Source organism: Carcharodon carcharias, chromosome 17, assembly GCF_017639515.1.
Source record: "Carcharodon carcharias isolate sCarCar2 chromosome 17, sCarCar2.pri, whole genome shotgun sequence".
NCBI classification, from domain to species: Eukaryota; Metazoa; Chordata; class Chondrichthyes; order Lamniformes; family Lamnidae; genus Carcharodon; species Carcharodon carcharias.
Genome location: NC_054483.1, coordinates 119,078,026 through 119,091,230, shown reverse-complemented (window position 1 = coordinate 119,091,230; position 13,205 = coordinate 119,078,026). Strand labels below are relative to the sequence as shown.

The 13,205-nt window shown below is 37.6% G+C and overlaps 1 protein-coding gene across 1 annotated transcript in view; it reads right to left on the bottom strand.

Moving 5' to 3' along the window:
- Window positions 1–13,205, bottom strand: part of shoc2 (SHOC2 leucine rich repeat scaffold protein) — a 176,364-nt gene that overhangs the window by 112,764 nt on the left and 50,395 nt on the right. Inside the window, exons 2-3 of the mRNA XM_041209600.1 lie at window positions 11,918–12,869; window positions 4,005–4,142 (exon numbers count right to left, since the gene is read on the bottom strand). Coding sequence (XP_041065534.1) covers window positions 4,005–4,142; window positions 11,918–12,617 — 838 coding nt within the window. The 5' untranslated portion in view covers window positions 12,618–12,869. The remainder of the gene's footprint in view (window positions 1–4,004; window positions 4,143–11,917; window positions 12,870–13,205) is intronic.

Here is a 13,205-nt window from a genome sequence, read left to right as displayed (position 1 = left end):
AACTAAGTGTGCAAAGTAAGTTTGGGGGTCGCCGCTCAAGGGGGGGGGGGGGCGTTGTCAGGTAGGTGGGAGGGTAGGTTGGGACATCCAGTAGGGGGCAGAGGTTGGCTCTGGAGTTACCCAGGAGTTACAAGTGGTTTTATTTCTTCTCACTTTTCATTGGTAGCTATACCTGTAAGGCAATAGGAACCATCCAAAGAGTGCAATTTAAATTGGACTATCAGATGGTTCCAAGTGCAAGGCATTTGCCCAACAGAAGCTTGGGTTTCCCAGGCAATTGCAATGTGATCCTTACATGGGACTTCTGCAAGGCGGGCGGGCGGGCGGGGGGGGGGGGGGGGGGGGGAGCAGAGAGCGCATCTTTGAAGTACCCCTGGGAATGACACCCCAGAGATTGGAAGTAATGAGCCAATATACCTGGTCCTTTAACTTCTAGTCCTGTAACATTTTATATCATTAAAAAGCTCTGATACAAAGATTAACACTGATAAATACAATAAAATCAAGTTTTATCCATATTATGCATTAACAACAATAAACTCATAGCGTGCCCTTTAAACTTTAAGGTGTTTTACAGAGGAATTATAAAACAAAACATGGCACCAAGCTACACTAGGCTTGGGACAGATTAATTAGGAACTAAGATAAAAGCAAAAAACTGCAGATGCTGGAAATCCAAAACAAAAATAAAAATACCTGGAAAAACTCAGCAGGTCTGGCAGCATCTGTGGAGAGGAACACAGTTAACGTTTCAAGTCTGTATGGCTCTTCAACAGAACTAAGTAATTAGGAACTAAGTTTTACAGAAAGCCAATTAACCAGTCATGGAACTGATCATGAATCCTATGTTTGAGCCAAATTTATGCAGATTAATGTAATACTTTGTAGATTATTTGCATATCTATTTGTTTGTCACAAGGGTTTCAGAAAAACATTTAAAATAAGCATACACTGAACTAAGTAGCTATTGCTACTGGGACTTTCAATAATTGTAGAATTTAGAAGTATAGAATACCATGAATGTTCAACTAGCTTCGAACTGTATTCTGCTGTACCGTAGAATATAGGGAAATGTGAAGCTCACTGTCCTCTCTTCAACTGTACTAAGGCATTATGATCTACACTTGGCATCAAAGAATTTATTTTAAAAATCAGGTCAACATCTAGGAGTTTAATATTGCAGTGCACAGGCCAAACTTATGGTGATAATTTTCCATGCTGCTCAGTGCCAGCAAAGCCTGATGAAAAAATTGTTGACGGTAACTGCATCTATTTTGTTTTCTGTTGCATACATCAAGTACAGCATGATGGAATATCATGCAGACAAAGCAGCTTTGAAGCCAGACTATATCACTGTATTCTATACAGTACCTTAAATTCTGCAACATTAGCTAAATAAACATTCAGTTCATCAAGACACATGGAACCTCAAGGTGCACTTTCCTGATTTATTTTGCGGTACGCTTTCTTAAAGATGTGCAACATGTTATCAAGGTAACATTTCCAAAAAGCTTTCTGTAAGATCACTGGCTTCAACGTCCCTGTCCCACTCAGTGTTCACTTACTGCAGTACCATATACGAGTGATTGGCATATGGAGAAAAATCTGCAGCAGGAATGCAGAGGAGAGCCTCTCAGCACAAGGAGAGCAGCATTCTCCCATAGACTTTCAGCCTTGGAAGCAATTAGGTCCAACATTTGGGTAATATGGCGCCACATGGAGTCAAAGTGTGTAACTGTTGTGTATCAATTTAAAATTACAAAAACATCGTAAAACTGCACCAGGGACACAAACTGGTGCATGGCTAGGTAAAAAGTTAAATCCGAAAAGAATTTCTCAACTTTTATGTTATAAGCTTTTGCAGCTTAAGTTAGCCACCTAATTCGGGCTTCAGAAGCAAAATCTCCATCAAATAAATACATCTCATTGCAAGTCTTTCCCATTCTGCAATTATACATCAAGTCCTAAAATAGAGAGAAAATACTGGAAAAACTCAGCAGGTTTGGCAGTATCTGTGGAAAGAGAAACAGAGTTAATGTTTTGCGCCTGTATGACTCTTCTTCAAAACATTAATTCTGCTTCTCGCTTCACAGATGCAGCCAGTTGGGTTTTCCCAGCATTTTCTGTTTTTATTTCAGATTGCCCACATCTGTAGTATTTTGCTTTTACATTACATCCTTATGGATACCTCGATACTAGCAGTTGACAGCCAACTTATACTGCCCACTTGTTCATGAAGGCTGCCATTTGTTTTAAACTTTAAATGTTAAGTTGCTGCGTTAATGACTAAAAATCATGTAGATAAAATTGGCAGAGTTAATGTCTATAATTTAATTTGAGGGCTCAGTCCTCTAGTTTTGGCCAGCAAAGCTACAATCTTGAAGCTCAAACTATAATTATATGAAAGTTTCTAATAACAAATCCATATTTAGCACTTTCAAATATATTCACACACATCCACTAGTGGGTGATCTGTGTTCAGCTTAAAAAAGGGGGCCTATTCTTGGGTTGGCACCAAATAAAACCATGAGATCTTCTTTCAATATACTATTATATATATGCTAATACTTTGGCATTGGTAAACTGTGGACACCTTCATAAACTAGTGTTTCTTCAGTAACACACATTCATAATTGATATCTCAGTCAAAGGTAAAAGCTTGAGGTCATTGTAATCTTTTAGTAAGGAATTGATCAAACAATAAATACTCTATTCCACAATATCGATAGGATTTTTCTAACTTTTTGTGGCCATATACTATTACATGGCCAATTTATCCCAATCACTCTTCATTTGCTGTAATCTACAAATACTCAGAGGAGATACTTAGCAACATGCAGGTATGACCTTAAGTTTCTGCAGTTAAATTACAAACAGTAATAGGGTGAGGGGAAAGGATAAAATGAAGAGATGAAAAATTGTCATTTAGGCTCCTTGTGCCCATTGAATTTTTTAGGATATCTAGTCATGAAACAGACTGAACAATGTCTATAGATCTCTTCCCATAGTCAAGGTCACCCAATCACCCTGAATGGCTTTCATACAGAGAAGCAAAAATGGAGGAAAACAAATGACAATTAAAAAATCATTTATAGATCACAATCAGGGATATGCGCAGATCAGGCAAATTGTTTTTTTTTGCCTTTATTCTATCATGGGATGTGGGCGTCACTAGAAAGTTCAGTGTTCGTTACCCATCCTAATTACCATTAAACTGAGTGGCTTGCTAGGCCATTTCAGAATGCAGTTAAGATTCATCCACATTATTGTGGGTTTGGAGTTACATGTAGGCCACACCAGGTAAGGATGACAGATTTCCTTCCCTAAAGGACATTAATGAATCAGATGGATTTTTACAACAGATCAATGATAGTTTTATGGTCACTATTTAATGATGGTTTTCAATTCCAGATGTCATTAATTGAATTTAAATTCCACAAGCTGTCTCGTTGGGATTTGAACACATGTCGTCCCCAGAGCATTAACCTGGGCCTCTGTATTACTAGTCCAATGACATTACCACTACATCACTGCCTCCCCCTAATTGGCAGAGGTATTGATTTATCATGGTAAATTAAATTCAGTTTTAGCACATTGGATTCCAGGATTTTTGGGGGGGAATTTTATTCCACAATTCAATTCAATTTACAAAGTCAAATTCCATTTTTATCATAGATTTTTAGGATTTTATCATTGTTTTGAGGATTGAGCTCTCCAATTAATTTCACTTTTCTTTGGAAACTATAAAATCAGTAACCTTGGATATGACAATTCAATAAGTTGCCGCAAATTAGCAAATTAAAAAAATATATATTTAGAAACTCGAGGAGAACCTGTAGAAATGAAGCCCTGGCATTTCAGAGCAAAAAACTATAGAAATAACTAACAACTAAACATAAGCAGGTAAACAGATAATTTAAATTATATAAAGTAGCTGCACTGTTCATTTCAATATGGAGAAAGTAAGAACAGTACACAACAGTAAATAATAAATGTCCCCTTACCTATAGTTTCAGGCAGATCGAGAAGCTCATTATGTTGTAAGTCAAGGTTTGTGATTTGTGTGCAATTGCCAATCTCCTTTGGGAGGTGTTCAAGTTGATTGTGAGCCACATCCAGTGTTATGAGGTTACAGAGTTCACCTGTCAAAAAGAAAAGTATCAAAAATCTAGACATTCAAATACTTGTATTAATAATTCCAATACTATTTTATCTCAAAACAGAAGCACCAAAAATAACCAAGACCAACCTCTCCACAATATCCCCAAAAGACAGGTGCACAATTCCTTAATTACTTGCACAGGGTCTTTAACATAATAAACTTCCCAGTGTACTTCAGAGGCTGAAACAGATGTCGAGCAGGAAGAAATGTGATAGTGACCAGAGGCATGGTTGAAGAGTTATATATTTAAAAGTGGAGTGTGGCATTGCAAATGGGTTGAGGGAGAGTCCCCGAATGTAGGTTCTCATTAGTAAGACAAAGATGAATCTACTATTGCACATGCAACATAAAAATGTTGAATTTTAGTTATGATAAATCTAGAAAAACTCAGCTTTACGCAACCAATTCCTGTTTCCCTAATCCTGATCCAGCAGCCATCTGGTCCACAAAGTTTGCTTCTCAAATTGGCAGAGCCAAAATCTTGAAATCTGTTGCTCACGAAGACTTGCACCCACTTGAAGCCTTAAAGTAAAAATTCTGTTAAACCTCAGTCTATGCCAAAGATACCTTCTCCCAGTTATTGTCACTTAAGTAACAGCAAAAAGTAGAATTATTACTTGTCAGTCATTTTAGGAAGATTACATTTAAATGCAGATGCATTATGGAAAGAAATAGCATTCAAGCTGGAATATTTTGTATTTATAACAGTGCTCATGAAAACTGTATTAAAAAAGTTCTAGTCTCTCAATTTGTATTGTATCTCCCCTTATACTATCGATTGAATGCTGGATTTTGCTACAGCTTAATTTATTACAAGCCCAAATGACACTTTCAGTGTAACTACTAATCACAGGTAAATATGTGGGACTATTTTTGAAGTAGTCACCTTCTTTGAAACTATGGCTAGGCCTCTGCTGGTTTTTCAAGTGTGGATGCAGAGAGTTCATTTAACAACTCTGCAGTATTCATCCTCTTGGGATAAAATATCCATAGCACAACGGCTCCCATGCTCCCTATCCAATTCTTTTATGGGACCTGTATGTACAGAAATTGGTTGTCACATTTCCCCGTATCACTGCACACTAACATTTGGCACGGCTTCCTAAATCTTTGTGGTTGGAAATGGAAAGGCTTTATTCTGAATCTAATCAATACTGTAATCAATTTAGGTTTGACCAGACATTGGAAATAAAAGATGGAAGTATTAATTCGAGTGCATCATTGTTTAAAATTACAAGTGATAGTATTTTTTTAAAATATAGGCATGAGCTAAGCCGTCACTGGGAGAAATGCTACCCATTACATAAATGATGCACATACTGATAAATAATACACTTCTGGGGATCTGCATAGTACTCCTCTTCCACTGCACCTCATTCAATAAAAGATAGCTTGTCAGCTTATTTTTGGACCAAGTCCTTTACTTATTTTTGTGTTTGCACCCAATCAACCCAAATTGGGTACTTTTACCCTGAGATGGGAGGAAAGAATAAAATGCCCACAGTTGTTTGGATTTTAATTTAGTGGTTTAAAAAAAGGAAAAAAGTATCTTAAAAGCAAACGACTTCCATATTGTGCATTTTGGTTATACATTTCATAAACATTAAAATTGAAGATCTTCTGCCCTAGTCATTCAAGCCCTTGTGATTACTGTCATTTTAGACGAAGAAGTGAAGGCTCACGTTGTCAGTTCAGGTCACCATAGCCTCAAAGTGCCTTCAGTTTAGTGGCATCTTCATTAAATCAATGATCAATTGCTCCTAATCAAGTCATTGGTCACTAAACAAGTATCAAAACTCCAAGTGTCACTACGTGCTGAGGTTCTACCTGTCCCCGGTGTTGTGAAGGATGGGTCTGGCCACGCTGCCGCGGAACGCTCCAAGTAGTTGGACCGTGCCGTACCACCTGTCCCTCATGGAAAAATTTATGCAGAGAAACACCTTTCACCACAAGTCCATCAGGCAGTGGTCGGCACGTAACGTCTTAAAGGCCCTGAGGGAAAAGGAGAGGGTGGATCCGGTGGGATAGTTCTCCGAGCAGACTGACAAAGTCATTTGGCAGAATGCCTCATCGCCAGAACTTTCCAACAAGCACGAAGATGTAGCTTGGCTGGTGGTGAGAAAAGCCCTGCCTGTCAGATCCTTCCTACACACCAGGAGTCTCACCCCCTCTGCACATTGCCCTTGAGGTGGCTGTGGTGGGGATGAGACCGTTGTTCACCTCCTTGTAGATTGTGTCTTTGCAAAGAAGGTCTGGAGAGAGATGCAGCGGTTTCTGTTGAGGTTCATCCCGAGCAGTTCTGTGACACAGGACTCTGTGCTCTATGGGCTGTTCCCAGGGACACACACTGAGACAAACATCAACTGCAGCTGGAGGATCATCAACTCGGTAAAAGACGCTCTTTGGTCTGCCCGTAACTTGTTGGTCTTCCAGCAAAGAGTTGTCCCCGACCGAGTGTTGCAGACTGGCACATTCCAAGGTCCAGGACTATGTACAGAGGGACGCACTAAAGCTTGGGGCAGCTGCCGCAAAGGAGCAATAGGGAAGGGTCGCTGCCTAAGACCTTTCTGCCACAGTGCACTGAGGGGCTGGGAACTGTAAAGAGCCCTTTGGGATGTACAGGTCAAAATGAATGTCTGCCAATGATTGTAATATTCATTGTTTATACTGATACACCTTGTGATTCATGTTGTAAAAGTTGAACCTGATTGTATTTTTGTGATGGTGATTTTGAAATGGTTTGAAATGTTGAAGATTTATGAATAAAGTATAGTTTTGTAAAAAAAATATTAAAACTTCAAAAGGAAAATTCAAACCCAGTTCACCAAGGCATTTTATCACAAAAAACAAATTATTTGAATTCTTTTATATAATCAGAATTTAGCTAACCTTTGAATTTAGAACTTTATTTTTCTACATACTAAGGTTATTGACCCAACATTCCTGATACCAATGCCACTATCAAGTTATCAAGCTTAAGTGACACAAGTTACCTTGCCCAATGTTCTTTCCTCCCCTTCCTATTAAAATAGATCAGGAACCTGACATCAACCTACATCACACTTAAGCAATGGATGAAAATATTGAGGTACTGCTCTCTAATCCTGCTCCATAAAATAATTTTCAGAAGATACACTGTGGTGCTGCATATTTTCAGGCAGAATATAAATCAAATTACTAATCTAGAATGTCATAAAGCTTTTAGCATGAATAATTATGTGGACTTGAAATATACAATTTTGAATCTTTCATTACGGGAGGGGGAAGACAAAAAACAGTGCAGATTCATAATCAGTCATTATTCAGTTAATCAGTAAATGCACTACATCTTCCAGTCGATCACGATGTATTAATCCTAGACAGATAGAGTATGAACAGTAGGTGGGATTTGGTTTATTTCATGCAAAAAGGTCATTACGTATTCCAGCTGTTTCTGTATATAGCACAAACCATCAGGCCCATTGTTTAGAGTCTGTAATTAATAACGTTGATCTTGTTAAAATACAAAATCTGCTCTATTCCAATACTTCCAAAACCTTGCAATTCCTAGAACCCAATTAAAAAAATGTGAAAAGGGATAGTTATATTATATGCCACCAGAAAAGCAGTTTGCAGGAGGGGAAAAATTGTTGGAAGTATCTAGCCCAACTGAAGTTATCATCCACACTATTCATCTCAGCATTTTCCTGAGCCTGTGAACTCAAACCCAAACCTCCATCACTTGCTTAGCACCCATCCTCACAACACACCAATTCCAAATCCCCTAACACAATCCTCTTTTACAATCCTTTCACCATCATTCCCTCCAGTCTTGTATACCAGTGCACACTTTGTTGTGAGAATTTTGGCCTGGTGTACCCATCATCCTTCTGCTTCACCTTCAATAGCAGGATTTTCACCCCAACCTTACCCTACATTGTGGGATTCTCTCCTCCTAAATTCTTTTCCTTTGGTATTTTTCATCCTCCCTTCAAAAGTATCTGGAAAACCTCTTTCCAACAATATCTATTCCTCTAACTCATTTATTACTAATGCTTGGTGTTCATTTTTCTCCTCTGTTTAGCATGTGCTACACTGCAATTGTATGGGGAATTTTGTTTGAACTTTCCATTTAAGCTCCAAATGTAATAGCTTGCCCCTGGCTTATTTTGCCTATTAGAATCTATGCAAACTTTTTTATTTCAGCACATGGTCAGAAGGCTTAGCTTAAACTAGTACTGCAGTTCTCAAACAATTAACTAGTGTGTTTGATAAGTTGCTCTACTAGGTGGTGTCAGCTAACAGCCTATTCCAGTTACAGCACACAGCAAAAAGTGTGAATTTGCTAACACCTATGTGTAGCTGTGCTTCCTCTAACTCTAAAAGCAATATAATACTACAAAAGCAGCAATATACAAATGAATAATCCACATTTAGGAGGAAAATGAGACACATACAGTCTTACAATTAAAAAACTCTATTCAAAAGTACACAGGTCCCTAAATAACTGCATCCACACAAATATTCCTGCAAAGTGACTGATCTTAAGATAACAAAAAGGCATGCAGACAATATCCTCCCTTTCCCCCAGACCACAAGAAACACTAAGCTTCACCCAACTCACAGTAGAAAAGGAAATGAAGTATTGGAAGAAAGCCTAATCTTTGCATAGGTTCATATTTCTCTATGCTCGACATCAAACGTCCTACATAACCACAACAGTGACAAGCAAACCATAATAGTCAAAAGTCTTGGATGTGATAGGACAATAAGTTAGGTACAACGTCCATTCTGCTGACATCAATTACCCAACTGTCTTTGTCCCATTTCAGTGGGTAAAGAATTAAGCTATTCATTAATAAGGTTACTTTCTTTGAAAGGGTCTCCTACCACCCAAACCAAAAAAAAAGTAAGCAATTAAAAAGTTCCAATAAATAGGAGGATTTAAATAGTAATGATACACTGCAACTTGCCAACTATGCTTTAACATTTATCCAGAAACTATTGTACTCTTGTGACCAAGGGTAAGCCACGTGTGCATGCATACATTATATAATACTAGCAGAGACCCCCAAAAGTCCAGGCCTTTCCATCCTATATAAGGTGGCAACACCAAAAATTGAAAAGTAAATCAATTACCCTTAACAGAAAAATGTGACATATGTAAAACAGTCATCCTTTGACAGATACAACTTATCAATCTGGTTTGCTCCTTGTTTAAATAGACACTCCTGCTTGCAAGTTACATAATTAAGATACCGGGTGGGTTTGAATTGCATTTTACAGACTGATATGATGAATACAGGAATAGGAGTAGGCCATTCAGTTCCTCAAGCCAGCTTGGCCATTCTATTAGATCATAACTGTTTTTAAACCCATCTCAACTCTATTTATCCAACTTTGTTCCACTTCTCTAAATATCCTTAACTGACTAAAATCAATCTCAGTCCTGAAAATTTCACTTGAGCCAGCATCAATTTTTTGGAGTGGAATGAGAGGGAGGAGAGGTCCTGATTTCCAGTATGCGTATGTGAAAAGCACTTCCTGATTTCACTCCTAAATTCATTCTTGATCTACTCTACTGCATCCCTTTCCATTAAAAAAAACATTGATTACATCACTAAACTCAAGATAATACAAACCAAGTTTATGTAACCTGTGCTCAAAATCATTCTGGTGCAAAATCATTCATTTTGAAAGATAAATGAAAATATTCTTAATGATTTAGAGACTAGATATTGCACAGTAAAATGGTTTACGGTGTCTATACATGAACTTGATGGGCCAATGGCCTCCTGGAACTATTCTATGATTCTATACACATATGGTAAAGCTTTTGAACAGGTACAAAAATCAAAATGGAATGTTGGCCTTTATCTCAAGGGGGTTTATTACAAAATAGTGAGGAAGTGATGCTTTACAGAGCCTATTGTCAGACCTCACCTGGAGTTCAAAACTGCATTCAGTATTGGGCTGAAAACTGCAGGAAAGTGGTATTGGCTTTGGAAGGAGTGCAATGGAAATTCAAAGATAGGAACATGGAAACTCTAGTTTCAATTTGTCTTTGACTGAAGTCAATAATATTTAAAAGAGAAAATTCCTGAACTGGCCTTACGACTTGTAAAATCTAATCAAGCTTATGCTCAAACTTGAAGCAACCAAAGATGAATCACAATGCTCATATCAAACACAGCTCATGGGAGACAAATAACTAAGTAAAATAGGGATCTCCAAAGGCTATGCAACTTCCAATCCCTAACCAACGAAAGTAAATGATTTTTTTTTATTAACAACAATTTTAAAGCCAAAGCTAGCAACTGTGTGGCTGCAATGATTCAAATTTGCTGAATTAAAATTCAGCAGCTTATATCTTACATTTTTATTTTAATCTGAATTGATGCTTTAATAGAGTATTTGACAATGCACTTACATCACTCTCACTTCAGTAGGTTCATTCTTAAACAATTTATTAGTGAAAGTTATGTTGCAATGACTATTTAATGTTTAGAGGCACTATGTTTAAACCAGTGGCAGTAGAGTTAATAATGCAATGCCACCAATATCATAAATATGGCACACAATATAACTAGTATTACCAATTTAAATGTTGATATATTTTCTTCCTCATAGGAAGCTTCATCCATACCTGTTCATTTGTAGTTCAATGAATTACCTACTGTTGTAAAAATTCACTACAAATTGACAGAAAATGACAAGATTTTTGGGGGTGGAAGACCATAATGCAAAAAGTATCCTTCAAAAAAATGGATATACTTAAACATTGAAGAACTTCCCTAAATTATTGATAGGAATTTAGATTTAATGTCCTCTATTAATGGCATTTTTTCCACAATTCCAATATCTTAGATATATCTTAACTTGCTTTCCAGTGATTTATTGTTGAGCCTATGGAATGGGATTCAAAGAGAGATATCACACCTGGTTAATGACTAAACTGGTGGATCTCTAGAAAAGGGACAATGCAGCATTCGAGTGGAGGTCAACTATTACTAAATCTTCAGTCCCATTTACTGAAATAAATGTAAAGCTATAGTCTACAATTCCCAGCATATTTTCAACATTAAGGGTGTAAATGAAGAATCTTGCTAATGTTAGTCATCTGAAATTCAATCTTTGCTCACAGTAGTTTTTGAAGAAACACATATCGGTAGCACCCTGAAAGGTATATAGGGCATTTTTTTTAAATATTAATTTACAAAGTAACCTCAAAGTAAACATACAAAGAAACACACAACTATCAGGTGATATCAAAGAACAAATTTCTTTAAAGAAAGAAAAAACAATGCTGAGTGTTTGGCAGAGATTTTTTACAGGCAGAAATCCATTCTCAGGATTCAGATGAAGAATGACTCAGGCTTCATTCTTGCAGTTGACTGAATGAAGGCCTTAAGATTGACTGACAGCCTTCCAGCATTGTGTAGTCAAAGTGTTTCATCATTGTGTAGAGTTTTACACAATTTTCACTTCAGACCATTGGATGTCCATTGTGAGATTGCATCTGTTAACATGATCATCTATTTGCACATAATGACAAGTAAATAAAAATGACTGAACTTGTATTAAGTGTCGGAGGTGAGACTCCGATTTGTATGGCAAAACTGTGCAAAATCAACTTACATAAACAGATCAATAATTAATGAAGCCCTCCAAACAATGCCAACCAGTTATACCACAATAACATTTTCAAATAAACCTGCCAAGGAAAAGTCATTAAAATTGTTTTGGACATGCAGGCAACAAACAGAATACACATACCTATTTCAGCAGGGAGCTGTTTAATTTTGTTCTCACGGATACTCAGCATTGTAAGTTTGGATAGATTTTTGATGTCCTTCTCCACAGTAGTTATACGGTTAAACCGCAGATAGAGAGTGGTGAGGGAAATCAGCTTGTATACTACTGTAGGGATTTCTCGAAGTTTGTTATGCCGCAGGTCAAGCATTCGCAATTTCTTCAAGTTATCAAGAGAGTCAGGCAAACTTGTAAGTGAATTCTCACTTAGTGCCAGGGTGACCAAGTTCACAAGGCAACCCAGTTCTACTGGCAAACACTGCAATTTGTTACTATACAAATAAAGCTCAGTTAATTGGGTCAATTCCTTGATTGACGTTGGAAGCATGTGAATAGATCTCTTGGCCAAGTCCAAACGCATTGCATTCTCCTCACGACACTTGTTTAACTCTTTAACCACTTCAGCATTACTCGATTTTTTACGTCCTGGTGCTGGATTTGGCCGTTTTATTGTATTGTCCACTTGGAATTGCACGCCTGGTTGTACCCCACTAGATTCTTTTTTACCCTCTTTGGCATCTTTCCCTTTGGTCTTGGATTCTTTCTCTTTACCCTCTTTCCCAAAGCCACCAGAAGCCTTTGTATCCCTTTCCCTGTCCTTTCCCAATGAAACTTTAGGGTCCTTCTCTTTGCAGTCTTTTTCTTTTCCTACTGTACTGCTCATTGTAGCTGCAAAGTAAATAGCCAACTCGGTGTTGTTTTTAAATGGAGGAAATCCTTATCTTCAAAGGTTAAACAGATCGTATTTAAAATGTTCTAGGAAACCAAGTAAAATGGACCAAGGAGTCTGATATGGTACCAAGCTGCACATTTGTCATTAATGGATATAACCTCCCATTTTAAACTGGAAAACAGCTGCTGTCCACATGTTGAACATCTCAAGTCTCCCTTTTCAAGTGTGTCAACAGAGGTGTTCCTGCAATAAAAAGATAAAAGATGATTAAAATATAGGTATCAGCAACAGTACATGTAAACTCATTGAAATTTATAATTTGCAAATTGGGGATCCTGTATTCCAACTGCTTTAATGATCCGCAACATCTTATTTCACGACCTAAAAATCCCAAGGGGTTTTAGGTTTTATTTTATTATTTCAAGGGATGTGGGTGTCACTGGCTAGGCCAGCAATTGTTGCCCTTCCCTAATTGCCCATGAATTGAGTGGCTTGCTCAGCCATTGCAGAGGGCAGTTAAGAATCAACCACATTGTGGGAATTTGGAATCACTGGTAGGCTAGATCTGGTAATGGCAGA